This window comes from Sphaeroforma arctica, assembly GCF_001186125.1.
Source record: "Sphaeroforma arctica JP610 unplaced genomic scaffold supercont1.91, whole genome shotgun sequence".
NCBI classification, from domain to species: Eukaryota; class Ichthyosporea; order Ichthyophonida; genus Sphaeroforma; species Sphaeroforma arctica.
The window spans coordinates 37,877-56,652 of record NW_014040467.1 but is presented as its reverse complement, the minus strand read 5'-3'; the positions used below and the strand labels follow the sequence as shown (position 1 = coordinate 56,652).

General features: G+C 46.3%; 3 protein-coding genes across 3 annotated transcripts in view; 2 read left to right on the top strand and 1 right to left on the bottom strand.

Moving 5' to 3' along the window:
• Positions 1–224: 224 nt before the first annotated feature.
• SARC_02099 (hypothetical protein) lies at positions 225–9,589 on the top strand (the record flags this gene model as incomplete). Its single annotated transcript, XM_014304152.1, has 20 exons — positions 225–285; positions 820–957; positions 1,321–1,551; positions 1,933–1,993; positions 2,235–2,319; positions 2,639–2,701; positions 2,926–3,058; positions 3,296–3,452; positions 3,774–3,923; positions 4,143–4,279; positions 4,753–4,814; positions 5,018–5,094; positions 5,245–5,326; positions 5,765–5,893; positions 6,361–6,477; positions 6,778–6,858; positions 7,458–7,611; positions 8,108–8,231; positions 8,524–8,697; positions 9,028–9,589. 20 exons carry the CDS (start codon positions 225–227, stop codon positions 9,587–9,589), a joined length of 2,778 nt encoding a protein of 925 aa, XP_014159627.1.
• Positions 9,590–10,458: 869 nt separating this feature from the next.
• On the top strand, positions 10,459–11,100 carry SARC_02098 (hypothetical protein; the record flags this gene model as incomplete). Its single annotated transcript, XM_014304151.1, has 1 exon — positions 10,459–11,100. One exon carries the CDS (start codon positions 10,459–10,461, stop codon positions 11,086–11,088), a length of 630 nt encoding a protein of 209 aa, XP_014159626.1. The 3' UTR covers positions 11,089–11,100.
• Positions 11,101–12,015: 915 nt separating this feature from the next.
• SARC_02097 (hypothetical protein) overlaps positions 12,016–18,776 on the bottom strand; it is a gene marked incomplete at both ends in the record, with an annotated part of 11,044 nt that continues 4,283 nt past the window's right edge. Inside the window, 6 exons of the mRNA XM_014304150.1 lie at positions 12,016–12,059; positions 12,160–12,273; positions 12,433–14,268; positions 14,656–17,453; positions 17,675–18,269; positions 18,508–18,709. Coding sequence (XP_014159625.1) covers positions 12,016–12,059; positions 12,160–12,273; positions 12,433–14,268; positions 14,656–17,453; positions 17,675–18,269; positions 18,508–18,709 — 5,589 coding nt within the window. The remainder of the gene's footprint in view (positions 12,060–12,159; positions 12,274–12,432; positions 14,269–14,655; positions 17,454–17,674; positions 18,270–18,507; positions 18,710–18,776) is intronic.

Genomic DNA, 18,776 nt, shown 5'->3' with positions numbered 1-18,776 from the left:
CGCTCGCAGAAACGAGCAAGACTAGTGCAGACCAAACAGTTAACATAAGCACTTGAGCTGCCTTTCGGCTAACACTTCACAAGCACTTTGGGAGTGCCCAGCTCCGACTATACAGGCAAATTCCAAGGATTTGGGCATTGTTATACGGAAGGTTGGATATAAAGCGTCAAGCACGGGCAGATTGGGATTGACCGGTAGAAAAAGCACTCGTATACTTCATCGATATGTCACGGTCACGGATCAGGAAATCAATTCAAGGGTCTCAAAGCCAGGACGTGATCTATGGTATGTTCCTTATATTTTGGTCTCACTTAGTTGATGTGGGCTACGCATAAATACATTTCAGCTATCCAACCTACGCAAAACGCCAGAGTGAATTTGAAAATTAGAGCAATGCACAGATTGCTTGATACACTAGTTGCTGAATGAAGTAGCAAGTTGCAGTAGAGGAGGGAGGAAGCTACTTATAGTTATACTCTGAGCGCTCTCTATACAATGCAATGTAAAATTTGCCTCGAAGTATCGCCACATCTATCTAGTCCATGGAATGCGTGTGCATGTTTAAGTTGTGGCGGTGACTAAAGATATTGAGGCCCACCAACCTGATTTGCTTCAGACGGCCTGGAAATTTATATCGGGAAGAATCGATGGTTCATATTCGTGATGTCCGATATTCCGATGTTTCGTGACTAGTTAATGTCGGGTGTTGAATCGTGTGCAACTAACTGTAGCTGTGCCTTTACGAAGTAAATCATCTGCGGGTCCACAATGCTGATGGTCCGTGGTCATTAACATGCTCAGGGGGATTCACTTATACAGAAAACATACCTTTAAAAGGCCATGCGAGTGACGGCATGGATGTCTTTGATGAAAGGCCGTATTCTCTGGGATTGACACATGGTATGCTCGGCAACGCACACAGTCAAGACTGCCTGTACACGCCAACGGACATGCGAGGTAAGAATAATGCGTGATCTCTGCACCAAGACAAATATGCTCTCGTGTTTTCTTGTAGCTGCGCGGAAGTCAGGCTAATCGCGCGAGGAAGTTGGCTGTAAGTAGTTAAGTACACGTGTATGTATCTTTATTGACGTTCCTCTCCACACCCTTTAATATTCTGTCACTCTCTTGCCGCTCCTGGTTCAGTGCAAATCACTAAAATCGACAATATCGCCCGATTGTCAACATCATCTCATCGCGAGAACCAGAGCTCGAGTTCTCTTTCCATCTCGTTTTTGAATTGTTTGATTGCCTTCGCGTAAACTGTACACACCATCTCGCCACACACCACCCTTTATACCGTCCTCTACACTCTCACAGGTCTATACGACAGTGACCACGCTCTACCAATGGTTGGCCGGTCGCACAAGCTGAAATCATCGGTATCGCAGGGCAATAACCGAATGACCACGTCATCGCAGGACAGGTTCGTGTTCACGGCTTTACCTCCATCGATGCCCAGTTCCTTTGTGGCCGTCGGCAGCGTAGGAATGTCCCGTAGTGATCAGGCAAATGCGCGGAAGTCGTCCGGCAGCTACAATCCTCGGAATGGTGCGTAGAAGGGTTTTATGCAGCGGGCAGTTGTTCGTGTGAAGACAGCAATAGGGTGGGTGATCGAATGGGATTTCACGGTTACTTGCAGCTGTTGGCATAGTGCGTGTACAGGATGTATTCAGTAGGAACTTTCCCAACGGAATGTGTGGTACAAAATGCGATGTGATGTCGCGTGTGGGCAGTGGCTTTGTCTGTTTTCTTTTTGTGTCCCTTCTGTGCGCATTGTCTTTGCATGACCTCATTATCCCTTTCGTTTACTGGCGAGTGTAAGTTTCCGGCTGTTTATAACCCAACTAGTGTGATTTGAATCCTGACGCGCAGGCTGGCAGATTGTGATTTCTTTTTAACAATTAAAAAAAAATTATCAATCCACAACAGGTATCTTCATCACAAGCTCAGAAGTAGAGATGATCCAATTCACTGCTGAGCTTCTAGCCAGGTAATACAATTACGAAGTCAAACGAATAGAAGTGCACGACCACGAGAATGAGACAAGTAACTTTCAAAATGTTGTAGACAACAGAGGTGTGGTTCGATGGTTTTATATGCACTGAGAGTTTGCCTTATAGATTGAATCGTAAACTATATAGTGACTTAACTAAGTTTAAATGGATATTCTAGATACACAAACAGTCTAGATTCTAAATTGTTTGTTCACGCAACTACACCTTCCGTTTTAGGGAACGACAGCAAGCGGTGCCAACACTTCTACGCAAGCTAGCGGTTGCATCCCATCGACCATCATCCGCCCACAACACGCAGCAGGTAGTTGGTGTTACGTTCATAGGAATATTCGAAAGTGCAGCACTTGTCGTATCTTGTCGCGTGTAGATTTGATGAACATTTGATGCCACATTTGGATGTCCCAAATGGGGCTGAATATTTCGCCAGCCCTAATTGCTTTCAAGAAAGGGATTTCAGTATCGCCGACCAACTCGTCCGATTGTGTGCATGAGCTTCTTAACTGCATACCTTGGCTTCTAGAACTCGGTTGTGGATCGTCCCTCATTCGCGCACTCTTTGAGAAAGCTCTATGCCAATACTTATTTCGTATTTACCATTTTCAACATTGTTCAATGTTCAGATTGTGGAAATACTCCTGGGGGCAGATAAGGTCACGGGAGAAGACGAGCGCATGCTAACAACGGTATGCAGATGATGTTGAGGTCTATTTGAATCAACTTCTAAACATTTTAACCTATTTCGTGAGACGATATGGTGCTACAGACGCGCTCGTTTCAACCATAGACATACCAATTCATGGCCTGAGGCTTGAGATTCCGCAAGAAAAGAACAAGATTTACACACGCGCGTGGCAACGTAAAATATGTAACTTATTTTTGCCATGTTCATAAATCCACGGTACACTAGGCTATGATGAACTTATACGACAGCACCAGTAAGTTTGAGAAGGATTCAGCAGCTTTGATGCTTTACACGGTGCTGATGGATGGTCCCAGAGCAGATCTAGTGTTTCATCTTTTCTACACGCTTCATGTAGAATGTAAGTGCAGTCTCTGTCGAGTTTTTGTTACGTCTTACCACGACACCACACCTCCCAGTGACCCACATGACATGAATTGAGGAGCTTTACATAGCATCCTACGTGTGCTTCGCACCCAGCGAGCGGCCATAATAAATTGGCGCGACGATTGCATCCGTGGAATGCTATAAGTGCACTTCAAATGTGATCGCCATATTCTCACTTTGACACCCTACATTGCCTCGTGAACGGACGCAGACTATCGAGTGGAGGGATCACACCACATCTACACCCAGGTGTACACTCAGCTGCTTGAGCTGCTACAGTGGATGCTATGCGTCTCTCAAGAGGCAGAGCGTGATTTCTCGGGCTTGTGGTACAGGGCTCTGCTCTGCTGGATGACATTCGCTGAGGGGTATGGCTCGTGATTGCGACTCGATTGGTGGAAATTGTGTTGTTGTTGTTTGTTCATTTAGCGCAGAATACTATTCTTTTTAGATAGTTGTGAGCTGTGGTATTCAACAAACGAGCAGCGCACGAATAGAATAGATCAACAGTATTATCTGCTGAAGGCGATGAACATTTGAGATGCAACCTGACTACTATATTTATATTATAGAATATCATATGACTATTGTATGTTATAATAAAATAATATACCATAGGCTCTTCTGTCCTGTGCGAAGAAGCTCTCTCCTGTATAACTGCTGTAACCTCCATCGTATCCACACATCAGCCATTCCAGTCTACCGATCAACTGTGAGCTGCTCACTGCCCTGCTAAGCCACGCAGCATATCAGCTGTCGGCCTCGGATCGTATGCGAGTGGCCAGTATACTGATAAGTCAGACTACTTCTTCGACGCCGGGACGCCCACTGAATGAGATGTATGTTGCTTTTGTCCATACCTTGATGTGGAGATGACCTGTTTGTGCCTTCGCTTTATATCTAAACGTGTCATATGGGCTGCTCTTGAACTGGATCCGTGTGCTCTTCCTAATCACCAGATTCAGGCACTGTACGCTCATGAGAGTATTTAAAGTCTAATCACGTTCAGCAATCCTATCGCGTAGTGCCATCTAATATTTTGTGTCTATTCTCTACAGGACTGGTGACATGTTGGGACTCATCAGTGACTTGTTCATGAATTCGACGTCGTGTACCGAGCGCTCTCTTCTCTTCAAGGCCTTGGCGCTCCACGCATTCGATCGATTTGGATCAGATCAATCAGATGACCCCTTAGGTATGTCACACCTCTTGTTTTGTAATGATTAGAATAGTACGGTCCTCACGCACCGACGCTCTGTCGAAGTGGCCTTCTCCGAATATTCATGGGTTTATGTGAGGGCGCTATTGTTGGCTGTTTTACTGGCCTTAACTATTGCCTAGCGTACAATGCCACCAATTCAACAGTGGATGCAATTTTGGCATCTTCATCAGTTTTCAGTTTGGTTTTCCGAGGCCCACACAGCAGCTCACCCCACGCCTGTCGACTTGCATCTACACTGGGTTGTGAGTAGTGTGCACATTTGATTGCGCGCTCCCTTGGCTGTACTCTAGTTAACGACAACTTTCCAGACCTTGTGATTAACATACAGTGCTTCGCGAATGTTCTGGTCATGAAATCATCAGATTATTGTCACAAAAGCGTTGCACTTGCTGGCGTATTGTTCGTAACCACCAACAACATTATTTACTTTCAACTTCGTTTAATAGTGCACAGGAGCGTCGTGATCAAGTTCCTGCTGCAATCGGGGGCTGATGCAGCATTTCAGCAGGTACTTGCACTACGTTTTTCGGGCTCCCGCCATTGCCTTGCACACAGATATGACTTCCGAGTACCTCAAAACATCTTATGGCAATCCCATGTGATGTTCGATTAGAATGTTACGCCCGAAAGTGTATTATGTATATTTTGTGTATGGTTTACAACTTCAAGAGTTTCCCCCGCTCACCATCCTAAACAATATCTATATTGCAGATTGGTCCGTGCTTTTCTCCTCGGTTTGCAGAAGAACTCGGGAATGAACTTCTGAACCTAGGTGCAGGTGCACACGAGTATGTATTGAACTCGCTTCACAGCGTGCCCGCTCGATATTTTATTTGCCTCGGGCGAAAAAATTGGGTCCCTCAATTTATCAACCGTTGAGTGCTGATGCGTGCCTTATTTCTTAGTTGACTCCAATGCTACTTTCCTTCTGTATGCAGATTGAGTCTGCAGCCAAAAGCAGCAGCACTAGTACCCGTGATTGTGGAGGAAATTTATACTTTGGTTCGACATAGCTTCGAGGTGAGTTAGTTGTAGTCTGGCTAGTGATAATGGAAAATAATGTGTTCGTGCGCTGTGAGGCTAGACTCGATACGTTCAAGGTGCCTCTGCCCAAATTGAGTTATTAATCTGATTATGTATGGGCAGTAGTGTATTTGGTCGCTGGGTGTATATAGACGCCCTCCTATGATAGAAAAGAGTTTTTGAGTGTGTCAAATTCTGCGCGTATTTATGCACATGTTTCCCCCCTGGTGTATATACCTGTATGTTGATACACTATTCTCTTCACTCGGATACGTGAACATGCTAAACATCCATGGCCAACGACTTCTCTGGTTTTAATTGATACGTGTGTGGTTGCGCAGCAATTAATCACGGATCGAATAGTTCAGTTCGCATGAGGTTGGTGCCTGACTGCTTCTATGCACCTATCTATCCAATTTGTTAAACACGGCACAGCTTCACCGAGCATTCAGCCCAATCGTCACCTCTCTGACCGACAACCCATACTCGAACAATGAGGACGCAATCGAGGAAGTGATTCTTTTATATGCTAGCAATGTAAAGAGTGACCATCGCAATGCCCAGGTATATAGTTAGTGAGGATAATCCGGTAGGTGCCGAATCCCGTTATAGATGCACTTGCGCAGGTCGACTACCTATTGTTGTTTATTTGGAGTATTCCTGTAGTATCATGTGTATAGAAAGATTTCTGTCAAGCCAAGATTTCTGAAGTAGGAGAGAAATACTGACGTGTGTCTGCGTGTGAGACGTTGCTCTGAATTATGCTGTTTACTCGTGCGCGTGGAATACCCGCGTAAAAAAACCCCCTATATATATATAAAAGCAATATTGTTTGTTTAGTGTCTTATTTGTATTATGCCCGCTATCAGGCTCTCTTCGGGGCATCCCCTTTAGCTTCTACAGCATATCTTCCACCCCGAGGGTACAGATACCGCCACTCGCTTAGGGTAGCCTTCGATAGCTCGTACCTTCCATCGCACCCATGTAGGTTGATGGGCGAGTAATTCATTGCAATGTACTTCCCTTCACAGGCTCTGGTGCGTGAAGTGGTGTTGAAATCCAATCTCGCCTTCGTCAACAATGAAGATCATGTTATAAACTCGCTGATGGATCGCATCGCGAGACTTTTCAGCAGTAAAGCAAATTTGGTATGCATTGTGATCTTGACGGTGTATACACATAGCTGCACTGATTATGCTCGTGCTATGCCTTGAATTCAGTGCTTTCAGTGGATAAATCATCGCTTTATATCGATATGTATTTTGAATTGTATTCAGTTTGATTCCGATTTTGTATCGACTTCAGTGTACTGGATATTGTTGATGTATGCTTAATATATTTAATGGGGTCGATGACGGCCAACAGTTTGTTCGTGGTCTCCGGCACCAATCACCCATCCACCACAAACAAGCTAAGTATTGTTTGCCTCTTCTCGTTGATTGCCATAGGCGTGTACAAAAGCGATTCGCAACACCGCCCGTGGCTACGCTATGGCTTTGAAGAATGTATCGCTCATATACGTACACAAGGTAATGCACAAGCGGGTATTTCATGCGTTCTGTTTGTTGTGGATGATGCGGCCCTTGCATCAGCGCGGTAGAATCCGTGAGTACGGGGATCAGTACATGTGAGTGTTTTGCGTGTGGAGTTTGCCAAACACCATTAAATGGTTGTTGATATTCTGTTTTGGCTTAGCTACAACCATTGTATACGTAAATATTTGTTTGCATATTCACACCTTCAGATAGGCGCCGCTTTTTTTTTTCAGGTCCTCTGTCGCAGCAATATCAGTGACCATCAGCTAGACTGTGAAATCTCACTATTCCGATCACGGGAAGGTGTCTTTTCCAATTGTCTATCGTATGCAAACTTCCTTCGTTCTGGTCAACCATGCATGTGTGCGAACGTATATGTTTGCATATTCCCACTTACAAATAGGTGCTGATTTTGTGCCTAGTCTTCTGTTGCAACAAGGTCAATGACCACCAGATCACCGTTTAAGCTCGCTTGTTCGACCAGATGGAGGCGTCTTTTCAAGTTCCTATCGTATGGAAACTTTCTTCCTCTGGTCATTCAAACTTCACTATTGGCAAGAGAACCTCACGAATTTCCTATACACACCACTTAGGATCGGCATAATATCCGTAGCGATGTCACTCGAGAAGCAGTGCTGAAGTGGGTGGCCAAGCGAACAAAACCGCTGCGTGCACATGTCCAGAATGATATCCTAACTCAAACATTCTGTGTGGAAGCGTTCGTTAGTATAGCCTATGTTCCAGCCGGTATGTGTTATTGGATATTGCCCTAATTTGAATGTGTACATTTGGTTTTGTATGTATAAAAAAAGTTTTATACGTATAAAAAACGTTTCCACAATAATTAATCGGTAGCTTGTGTGCCCCTTTCATAGGCTGATTCCTTAACAATTGTCACACTTTCTCATTTACGTTACGACTTATACACGTGAGTAGATCACGTTTGGCAGTGGCAGAATTAGTGTCCTGGGGTATACTTAGTGCATGGATGTAGAGTTGTATTACGGTGTGCATGTTGCTCTGAACTCCAGAGGGTGTTTTTGGAGACTACTGAGAGGAGTTGGTGTATATTCTAGTACTGACATTCCCTAGATGCTATCATGTGAGGTCGTACTTTCGTTCCAGAAACACACAGAGGGGTATGAGTAGTTATTCTTAGGAATAGATCTGAAGCGCCTCTTATACAACTTTACCACCGTATATGGTTCTATTCTCTACTATCTTCATTTGTGCGTAAGAGCAGCCGTGACCAATAGTCGACACTTCGAACGCTGGCACGGAATATTTGAGGGGGAGGGTACCATCTCGGCCGTCCATGCCAAGTTGTGCGATACAGCATTTGTTAATGTGGTTTTAGGCATCGGAAGGTAGGTGTTACTTTTGAAAGCGTTAAGTACCCCCGTTTGCTTCATGCTTGATTTGTGAAGGCAGGTCAACTGTGTTTTGCAAGATCCTTACAACCACAAACACGTTATATACTTTGCTATGATGTACATGGAGTGTGGGTATTTCACATAAAACTTAGCAGTATATAAAACATTGCATTGCACAATTGAGCTACGATCTCTGTATGCATATTGTGTGTCATGGCATGATTTCAAGTTTTATTGCATTGCGATGACACTTGGTCTGACAGTGCCTGTTGTACTCTCTTTGTAGCCACCGCAAGCAAGCGCATGATATCAAGGTGTGCGACAGACGCACATGGGCACATAGAGCGGCATTGCTGATTCTTTCAATCGCTTGCTCACCCGGAAAAGCCATGTTCGAGAAAATGGGGGGATTCAAGGTCTTCAAACCACTCACAACATCTAATGATCCAGTCATTGCCTGGTATGTATATGTATTTCCTGATGTGTATATTGATCCTTTTATAAGATGGGGGCATATATATGCGCTCTACTGAATGACATCGTTTTATACTCTCGTCTGATTTACGTATAATGTAAGTGTAAGCTCTGGCACTACATTTCGGTTGCGCAAGTTTTGTGCCTTATGATGTGCCAGAATTGTTCTGAGCTTGTAGGGTGAATCTTTGCCTCCTCGCATATACGAATTTGGATTTTCTGCTTGTGTTGTGAGAAACGTGACATGCCTGACATTTGCGTTGCACAAAATTTTCAACTTGAAACTCAATGAATTTTCAAATACTGACATCCACAGGATGGCCAGTTCTTGGACTCTTACCCGCTTCAAAGCCGACCATCCAAAACTATACGAAGATTTGAAGCTGAAGATATGGGGTAGACATAACTTGCCTCCCAAAAATCCTTATCAACGGATGAGAGATCTACTCAACTTCAAACAGCAATACACACCTGGCAATACGCCTAATGCCACGCCGACAAATACTCCCATGATGACACCTCGAGGTAGGGGTGCGACGGGGAGTGGTGGTGAGCGCACGAAGCTTGTACGTACTCATTCACAGCCGGCAACCCCCACGGCGCTTCTATCACATCAATACAATGCCCGTGTGGGCGTCAGCAATCTGAACATAAATGCAAATATACAGGCGCACACACAAATCCAGCCATACACTAATGGCAGTGCTCACACACGAGAACAGCTTCTTCCTAGGAAGGGGCTTTCGAGACTACCCAGTCATTTGTCGCAGCCGTCTACCCCGGTATTACCATCTATTGAAAAGGTTCAGTCTCCAAAACTACAAATGAGCCTCGGATCGCCCCTATTACAAGAATTGGTTATAGATGGGAGTGAATAATATACTATCAGCCCTGCTATCACTACCGTGTATCTTCTGACTGGGAGCAAAATGATTAAAATGTTTAGCGTTGATGATGCTCACTCAAAATCAACACAGACTGTTCGGGCGACATACCGCTGTTATCTGAGTACTCATATACCCACTTGTATGTGAAGTAAACAGGGTTAACTAAGCTGGTACACGATAAAGATTATATGCGCTATTGTATGACTATATTTGTCTGAGCGTTCTCGATCTACAATTCATTCGCAGTCGCACAGATGATAAATGTATCAACAGAGTCAGTAGACGAATTCCGCTGGTGAAGCCCGTATCTATCAATGCAATATGCACCTATACAAGATCTGAATGACGAGATGGATGCCTCCCGTATATTCCGCCACATGCATCGTCTGATAGTTTGGATGGGAACATATTTGTTTGTTTGTTTTCAACAAAATACATGAATGTAGTTATTTTGTCAATATATGTCTTTTTTAGGAGACTATGAAATCTATTATATATATCTAAAAATGAGATTTCAATGGAGATTTGAGGACAAACCGACAAGGTCATACCAGAATGATCTATGACGTCATGACAAGTTTCAGCATCGCTTTTGCATATAATAATTATTGGCGGGATATACCGACATACTCCGACTTCGCAATTTTCTGATCCTTGTTCCCAATTTGTAAAATGTAAATACTTCAGTATGCACTCTGCTGTCTGCTGCAATAAACTTAGACAAAATAAAATAAAATATATACTAAAATATGCATCATCAGCACTATGTCACGTCTCTCAGCGTATAAAAGAAAGACCAAACCAGTACAAGAATCACTACACTCAACTAACACACAATCAACATCCATTTTCCAATCAATATGAAAGCCTCCATTATCACTCTCATTGCCGCTCAGACTATGTCCTTAGCCCTGGCTGCACCCACGGCTGGCGACAGAGGGACTAGATCTGTCATAGCGCCCAGATATAAATTTGAGGTGTACAAACATCAAGCCTGTCGCGGTACACATGGGAAGCATGACAACAAGGACAGTTACTACGAGCGAATCCGAGCTTCTCCCAGCCAATGTCGCGAGTATTGCGAGGAAGACAATCACTGCACAGGTTACGAGACAGGTAAGGATAAGCACTGTGAATTGTGGAATTCCGAGATAGGCGACGAACTAGAGAGAATGCACGATCTTTCGTGCTATGTAAAGGAAACATACTACCCGGAGATGCCACATTATGACGAGTACGAATATGATGTAGAAAAGCACCGTGCCTGCCGCGGAACAAAAGGCAAACAAGACAACGACGAGGACTACTACAAGCTAGCCAAACTTTCCGGGCCTGATTGCCGTAAAGAGTGTGATCGCAATTCATGGTGCACCGGATACGAGACTGGTACGAACGATCGCTGCGAGTTGTGGAGTCACTTTATCGGGGACAGCCTTCCTAAGAAGCAGGGATTTGCATGCTATACCAAGCAAGAGTACTTCAACTATTAGGTTTGAAATAAACAACTCTTAGGCTTTACCATACGAAGTGAGAGTAGTATACTTCCAGTGAAGATCGTTGCTTAAAATAATGTATAGAAGAATATTCTCAAACAAACTTATATCAGGTACTATTATTTTTTTCCGATGTGGTAGACGAAGACTTCAACCGACTAGTACGTGGGTCCCTTTTAATATTCGGTCACGTATATCTGAAAGTCATCAATACGCTATTTCCCGAGTAGAATATTTTATCAGGTGCACCTTACTGTATACGGCTGAAACTCAGATACAGAGGTCGTAATGTCATTGAATGCCCTTCAAGTCTTCTCTCTTAATTTGGGTGGTTGAACCATCAATATATCGCCAGATTATTTGTTTATCGGCTTAAACTATAGTAGATTTTATTCTTTCAGCTCTAACAAACATGCCCGTGTCGCTATTGAATAGATAGAAGTGATATACTACAACGGCAACTCATGCTTTAAGTATGATAGTCACTATGGTACCCAAATTCCAGTTCAGTATCCTTGTGTTGTTTTATCATTTTAAATAGCAATTCAAAAGCCAAATTTCATCTAGAAGGCCTATATTGAGAACAGCAACTGTTGTACTAAGACCGCTATAGCGTTTGTGATATTTACGAGCCGCGATGCGTAGTTTAGACAGGTAATCCTCAATCCAAACGCCTTTGACCTATTATTCTTCTATCCGTTTACCAAGGAACATGTGCCGTCAGACATCCCATTCAAGTCGAGAAGTGCGCATGCAGCAGCCGTCCGTAGGTGATCTGGCACTGAAACAGCCAAATACAAGAGCAGATGTATATTCGCAGATTAGGAAGCTTGTGCTAAGAAATTTTAACGTATTGAGAGCAGGGTATTTACTTATTTCGACATCGGTAAGACATACAAGCCTTTGGAACTTTTGTCACTGAACTCACGTACCTCCGCAGAGCACTGCAGTATCAGCTAGTACATCGACTGATTTATACGAGTAAAGATTTGGAGCACATATTCATAAATCTGAAGGGACAGTGGGTGTGTAAGATCACTCGCATGCGGAAGAAACTTGAATACATACCCGGATCTGGATCGTTGAGATGAATCACTGTACTTAGCAGATCGAGAAGTACCTGTCTCATCTTACGATCCTTCGCACTGAGGCACTTAGCACGGAATGTCGCCCCGCCGACACCTGCGAGCATATGGGAGATAGCAAGATATCAAGCGATTATTACCATAAACACAATGATAAAAAGCAAATGTTGATGAATTTGACATTGACCCATTCATACTCACATAGCAAAGCTCGAAGTCAAAGAGCCATTCAAACATATGGATGGTTGAAACTTACCCAGGATAAGAATAGCTGCAACACCGACACCCGGCCCTAGACGTGCAGCGCGATATTGGGAGTATGAGTCCACACAAACACGAGCCACGTTCTCGTAGAAGTACCGATATGCATGCGTATTATTTGCATCCGCAATCGTTTTGAAGAGTACCCGGAGCAGGAAAAGTGGGCCGGCCACCATCATTGGATCGTCGAATACCACGAGCGGCGAATCGTTACCGGCGTTGTATACTTGGTTAAAGAATATGCGGTTTTCAGTGGCTTCTCCCTCGACTGAACTTTCCCCACGCGGGTTGCTATCCTCGCATACCCCGAGATGTGCCATACACCACTCCACGCATTCCTCTGTCATCTGCGCGGCGCTTCGGATGTCCAGCCACCCACGGTGTGTTACCAACCGCATATGCGCCAATCTAGAATGCGCAAATATATGCTTAAGCTTTCCAACCGACAAACGCGAGGCCTGCTCAGGTGTGCCTGCATGGTCTGCTCGGATCCCGTTTTTGTGCTTATCATTGGCAGCCGCCCTTTCCTTGACGGTTTGGCCCGTCGAGTCGCCCGTACCAAATCCAGTGTCGGCCAAGCGTGTGGAGAGCGCACATTGTAGTGTGGTAGACACTATGGTTTGATCGTTCAGGTCTACTACGATCACATCTGCAGCATCCACCGTACCATTCATATCTTTCTCAACTGAAGCATTGCTCTTTTGTGTGCTCTGTTCCACTCGTAGCAACGAAGGCACTGCACGTGATATATACGTGAACAAAACAGCGCACACACTCGGATGTACACGCGTGGACATAACCAAGTCGCTGCACAGGGTGTAGGCAGGCTGGGGGGAGACCGCGTCCGTTACGCTAAGCACTGTATACAAGCTGCTCAGCGCTGCTGATGTGTGCAGATCCGTTAGATCCTCCAGTGCCTCTGCATCGCTATCCACCACGTCTGATGCCTGTACCGTTTCTTCATCGCGTTGTACACCTTGTGCATTACGCGTCGATGTATGTGGGCCACCTGTCGGACTCTCAGGAATCGAGAGACCTCTGCTGGCGTGAACGGCTTGGGTGTGCACGTGCTCCGCCAGAGAAGCTAGTAGACCATGCATCCAATCGCTTGTAAAGCAACCTTTGCGCGGGTTGTTTGGTGAATTTTCGTTTTGGTCGTTAGTCTGAAGTTTATCCGCTTCCACTTGCTGCTCACCATTCTGTGAGCTCACTCGCTCTGAGTAGCTATGCGTTGGGACGTCAGCAACCAATGCGCTTACTATCTCACTCGCGAGGGCTACATCCGAAGTTCTATTGTCACCCACGGTAATAGTATCATAATCCTCATCCATGTTAACACGTTCGATTTCACCGAAGGACGCCTGATAGTACTCGCTTAAGTGTGTGGCTAGCCGTGCGAGCCTGTCGTCTGTCTCTGACACAGGCTCTTTCGCCAACCACGCATCGTCCACTGATACATCTCGCAGCACCGCACACGCGCACCAGTCCTGGCTGCAGCCGCATACTTGTTCAGCTACCGTCTCCGGCTCGACGTCGAGCCTCATTTCATCCTCGGAATCGGATTCGTGAGCACGCCGTTGCGCAGAAGAATCCTCAACGCTACTCGACGTCACGCGGTTCTTCCTGCAACTTCGCGTGCGTCTGGGGGACAGTACTCCGGGTCCACGTTCTCCCAGTGTCCCGCCGTTTTCCGTGGATGAAGGCGTGTGAGTTTTCGGTTCCCTGTGCTTGGTGTGTGTCTTGACCGGAACTGGTGAGGATGCTTGTCCGTTACAAACGGTACGAGCGGCCACCCGTGCTGAGGAGAGCCAAGAAGATAACAGCTCTGTCTCTGTTGAGGTTAGCAGATATGGGTGAACGTAAGAGACAAAGATTAGAATAGTATAGACTGTATATTCTGTAATTCGTTAGATGCAATGCCGGTATATTTGTTCCTGTTGGGAAAAACCCACATGGAAAATAGAATACTCTGTTCGTTCAAGCGCTGTGTGGGGGATGACCACTGTGGCAAATCCAGCTAATAATTCACCCCAACATGACTTCCAAATAAATTAAGGAACACAGGTGTCGTTCACTAGTAAAGAACAACACGCAGATCTGCCTCATATATCGACTGCCATTGCCTGAGCGGAGGTCGTGTGCAGAATACACCTGAGAATGTAGTGGCTATAACCAAGACTTTCCGCCAAAACAAATCAGCCACAGTACACAGACATACCTAGTGCTACCCATCCTGTTGCGCCCTGTGCCGTCAGCAGATGCTTCAGCTCAGTCAAGGCCTTATTAAACACTGATGGATACATCGCTTGCTGGGCCTTGTTTAGCAACGTGCGAACGTCTACCCTAACCTGGAGACTCTTATCAGAATACACTTCGCGTAACCTGGACACTGCAAGTCCTCTTACTACCGAGTGCGCTTGCGCCTGAGCATGCACACGTCGCCGCCTACTTCCAGAGGATCCCAACTGATGTGCGCCCACTGACATGTATGACTGAATCGAGAGCTCCATACGTGACCGGGCCAGAGAGTTAATATGAGAAGTACCGCGGCTGTTCTTTATGCGAGAGTTGCGTGACGTGTCACATGCTGCTGATTCAGCTCCCGGGGGAGTATTGCTTGGCAAATTTTCTTCTGTTTGCCCGTAGACTCGTCTCTGCGTATCGATGTTTTGCACCCCCGCCTCTGTACCTTCCACAGCCGAATGCGCCCCAGCCGCATGCGGTGAGTCGCTGCGTCCCAAAGCTCTCTTCGCACGTTTCCGTGGATTTCTCCTCTGACCGACATCCTCTGTAGCGATCTCATCTACATCTCCAGCCAGCCTGACACCAATATTCTTTTCCCCATCTGTCCTATCCAATAAACTGGCGGGCGGCATCGCACTCGTTAGTGCTGTGAAGCTTGTGAGTGTGGTCTCAGCCGCTTCGTACGTGCGCTTTTGGTTCGCACGACTTGGACTGCTCATTACGGCATCTCTCGAGACAGCAGGCATTGAACTACCTGGTACATGTTGTGCTTCAGAATGTTCTGGTATAGGCGTCGCTGGATCAGTCTGCTGTATACGCGGGCTTTGGGGTTCCCGTCCACACGGCAACTCCTCCTGCACACTTGTGTGGTTCTCTGATGCTGGCTTCCCCACACCGCTATGATCTACAGTGTGTTCATCGGAAAGGTGCGACAGCTCACGTAATAGAAGCGCTGGCGTTGCATTCTGGCTGGTACTCGCCTTGTAAGTCATGTCTACCGATACACCAGATGCCTGTTTCGGACTACGCGTCCCCGACTCCGTATCGGCACGCGCAGTCGACGTACTATTTATTTGTGCATGTTTTTCTCTAGATGCCGATTTCGCACCATATGTTTTAGGTGCCTTACTATCTGTTTGGGGTGTTTCCCCTACTGATGTTGTTATTGTTTCCGTTTCTAAATTAGCTGATTCACTCCACGGTACTACTTGCTTCTGACTGGAAGCACGTGACGGCGTCCGTGGCTCATCACGCTTGCGCGTGTGAATATCTGGGTAAACTGATGTTGACGATCCCTGCACAGCCTGCTGGGTCTGTGAATCTGTACCGTTTCTCTTTTGTGTATTGCTGTTTCCGTAGGCTAGCGATGTTGAACACATTGCATCTTGCGGTCTTGCAGCTGGTCTTGGACGTGGCTTAGGGACAGGCTTCTCAGTCAATACCACCGGTCGTAGTACCATAGCCTTCGGCCTTGGTTTCGGCACCGGGCGTGGTTTGGGAGTTGGCCTGGTAGGTTGAACGTTGTCTGCGTTCGCGTGTGCGTGTGTACCATCTTCAGTATTCATGGCGATTGTGTGTGCACCCATTTGCTTGTGCGACAACGGAATATGCTGTACGCCTTCTACTACACTTCGACTAAGTACTGTATTAGCATGATTCTGCTGACTCGTTGTATCTGCCTGGGGCTGCTTCTTCAACAGCATCATCGCCTGCTCTTCTTCTACTACTTTCGCCATGGCCGCTTTGATCGCCTTGGCCTTGATACTTTTGTTCGTTCTCTTTCCTCGGGCTGCTTTCGAATTGGATTTTCTTACTCCGGCCTCTTTCGGGATCCTCACTGACACGTTCTGCGAGTCTGCATTTCGCGACGTAGGGACGCGCGTGTCTGATCGCAGACTTACAGCACCCGAAATCCTTACACTCTCTTCTCGGAGCGGCTTGCGGGGGCTAGCGCACATAGGCGGCATTGGTGATATAGCTACCGCAACAGAAGGGTGTCTCAGCTTAAACTCGTGGTGCGACATAGGCACTGAAGGCGATGGTTCGTGCATTCTAATGCCGTTGTCCAGATTTGTGAACGCGGTGGGGATGTGCTTCTCTGCACCCACTACCCTTTCCGTCTCTGCATCCAGTACAGTAGCTGCGCCGCCCCGATTCGATGACAGATCAATTGCGACTGTCGTCCAAGCTACTTGCCCATCATCCGCGTCCGTGTATGCGTCGTTGTCCGCCGGCATTGGCTGCGTACGAGAAGCAGTTACCGCATCCATATTTGATTCAGAGTGACTAAGCTCATCCTCAGATGTTAGATCTAAACCATCGTCGGTAGCAAAAGAAACCCTGCGCATACGCTTATCGCCATCGCCCGATGTGTCGTGGTGATGTAAACTATTGTTCTTGCTGGCGTGGCTGCGCATGCTTGTGTGCGTCTGCAGGCCTGAATTCGCTTTCAGCGCGGGACTCTGAACAGGTTGTGCAGCCACCGGGGTGTGTAGCGGGAGTATGGCTGCTCCTAGCGGTGAAATGGGCGAGAGCATATGCTCAGGGTGCATGTGATGGTACTCTTGCATGCTTGTTGGAGCCTTTGGGGTCATTTTCTCCGTGTGTTTGGATGGAGATGCCCCTGCGATTGAGGATAGCAATGTCACGTGGTGTGCTCTATTACTCTCATCACTACTAGGGCTTTCAACCTGCAACTTCACGCCAGATTGTGGGTCCGCGTGTCCGCTACCGATTATTCCGATACTCTGGTGAGGTTGTCTCAGCGCGTGCCTACAAAAGAGGAAAATGTTATTTAAGCGGACGAAACAAAGAACCTTGGTCAAGAACAACCCTCTCACTCGTGGATCGATCTGTACACTCTTGCTTTTTATCCTGCAGTTTAGCGCGTATAAACCCCCTCAACGGTTTGAAATCGGACAAAAATTAGCGGTCCGGATACAAATAAACTGCTTGACAACAAATTGCGTGATTCCGTGACACATAGTACACACCTGTGTAGATCGAGGTCCATATCGAGCAGCTCAGAATCAACACCGTGACTTTCGCTATGAGCTCTGTCGGTGATATGCTTATTGACGTGCGTGTGATGCGTCGCAGGGGGAGGTGGATTGACCATGACATCCCCTCTGTCTAACTGCCACATGTCAACCTCGTCTCCTCGATGTTTGCTGCCAGTCGCTTCGTATTTGAGCTCGGCTACCTGCGCCGTCAATCGTGTGCATTGAGTTTCAAGCTCCATAATAATTCTCTTCAACGCGAGAACATCTGGCTTTCGATGCCCATCACTATCTACTAGCCCATCCCGTGAGGCAGTACTAACGGGGTCACGATCTACCAAGGCGTTAAATTCATGGCTGAGCTCATTGTACCGACTTTGCAGTTCTTCATTCGCAGCGGCGGCACTATGTCGTTCCTCGATACTCTTAGCGATGGTCACTTGGTGGGGATCGATTTCTTCCGTCAATACAGCAATTGTCGTTTCCAGATTGCCCACTTTGCTTTTCAATGCGGCATGCGTCTCAGTCATAGCAGCGACTTTTCCACTGTCATGTGCTGACGTTTCTTGCCCCTCGCTCGTTGCCAACGCTGTTATTGCAATCCCATACCGACATGGAGAGGAAGACAAGCTATTAATGCGAGAGCACCGCTTATGCACGCACCTCCCAAAGACCCAAAACAAACATGTCCCCTTCACAGGGCACAATGACTTACGATGCTGTAGGCTGCCACAACACGGGCATTGTATACGTACAGATGCAACACATTCGTCCCAAGCTGTATTAAACGGTTAAAACTCGGGTCAAGAGTCTATTTACCAACATACCTGCCGCGTTCGCAAGCCGCAATTTCTCTCGTAAAGTATTAGCATCGCTCTGGTATTTGATCACTTCCCGTTCCAATTTTGAATTAGCCTCTTGCAAAGATTTGTGAAACGAAACTTTCTCCTTCTCTTTCTCGAATTTCTTCTTCTCCAGCAGTAACACCTTACGCTCTTCCTTGTGTTGACGAGCCTCTTCCTTGATTTCCTGCAATGCAGTGTCCAATTGATAAAAAATAAGGACAAATCACGACGCCTTGTTCAAATTCCATTTT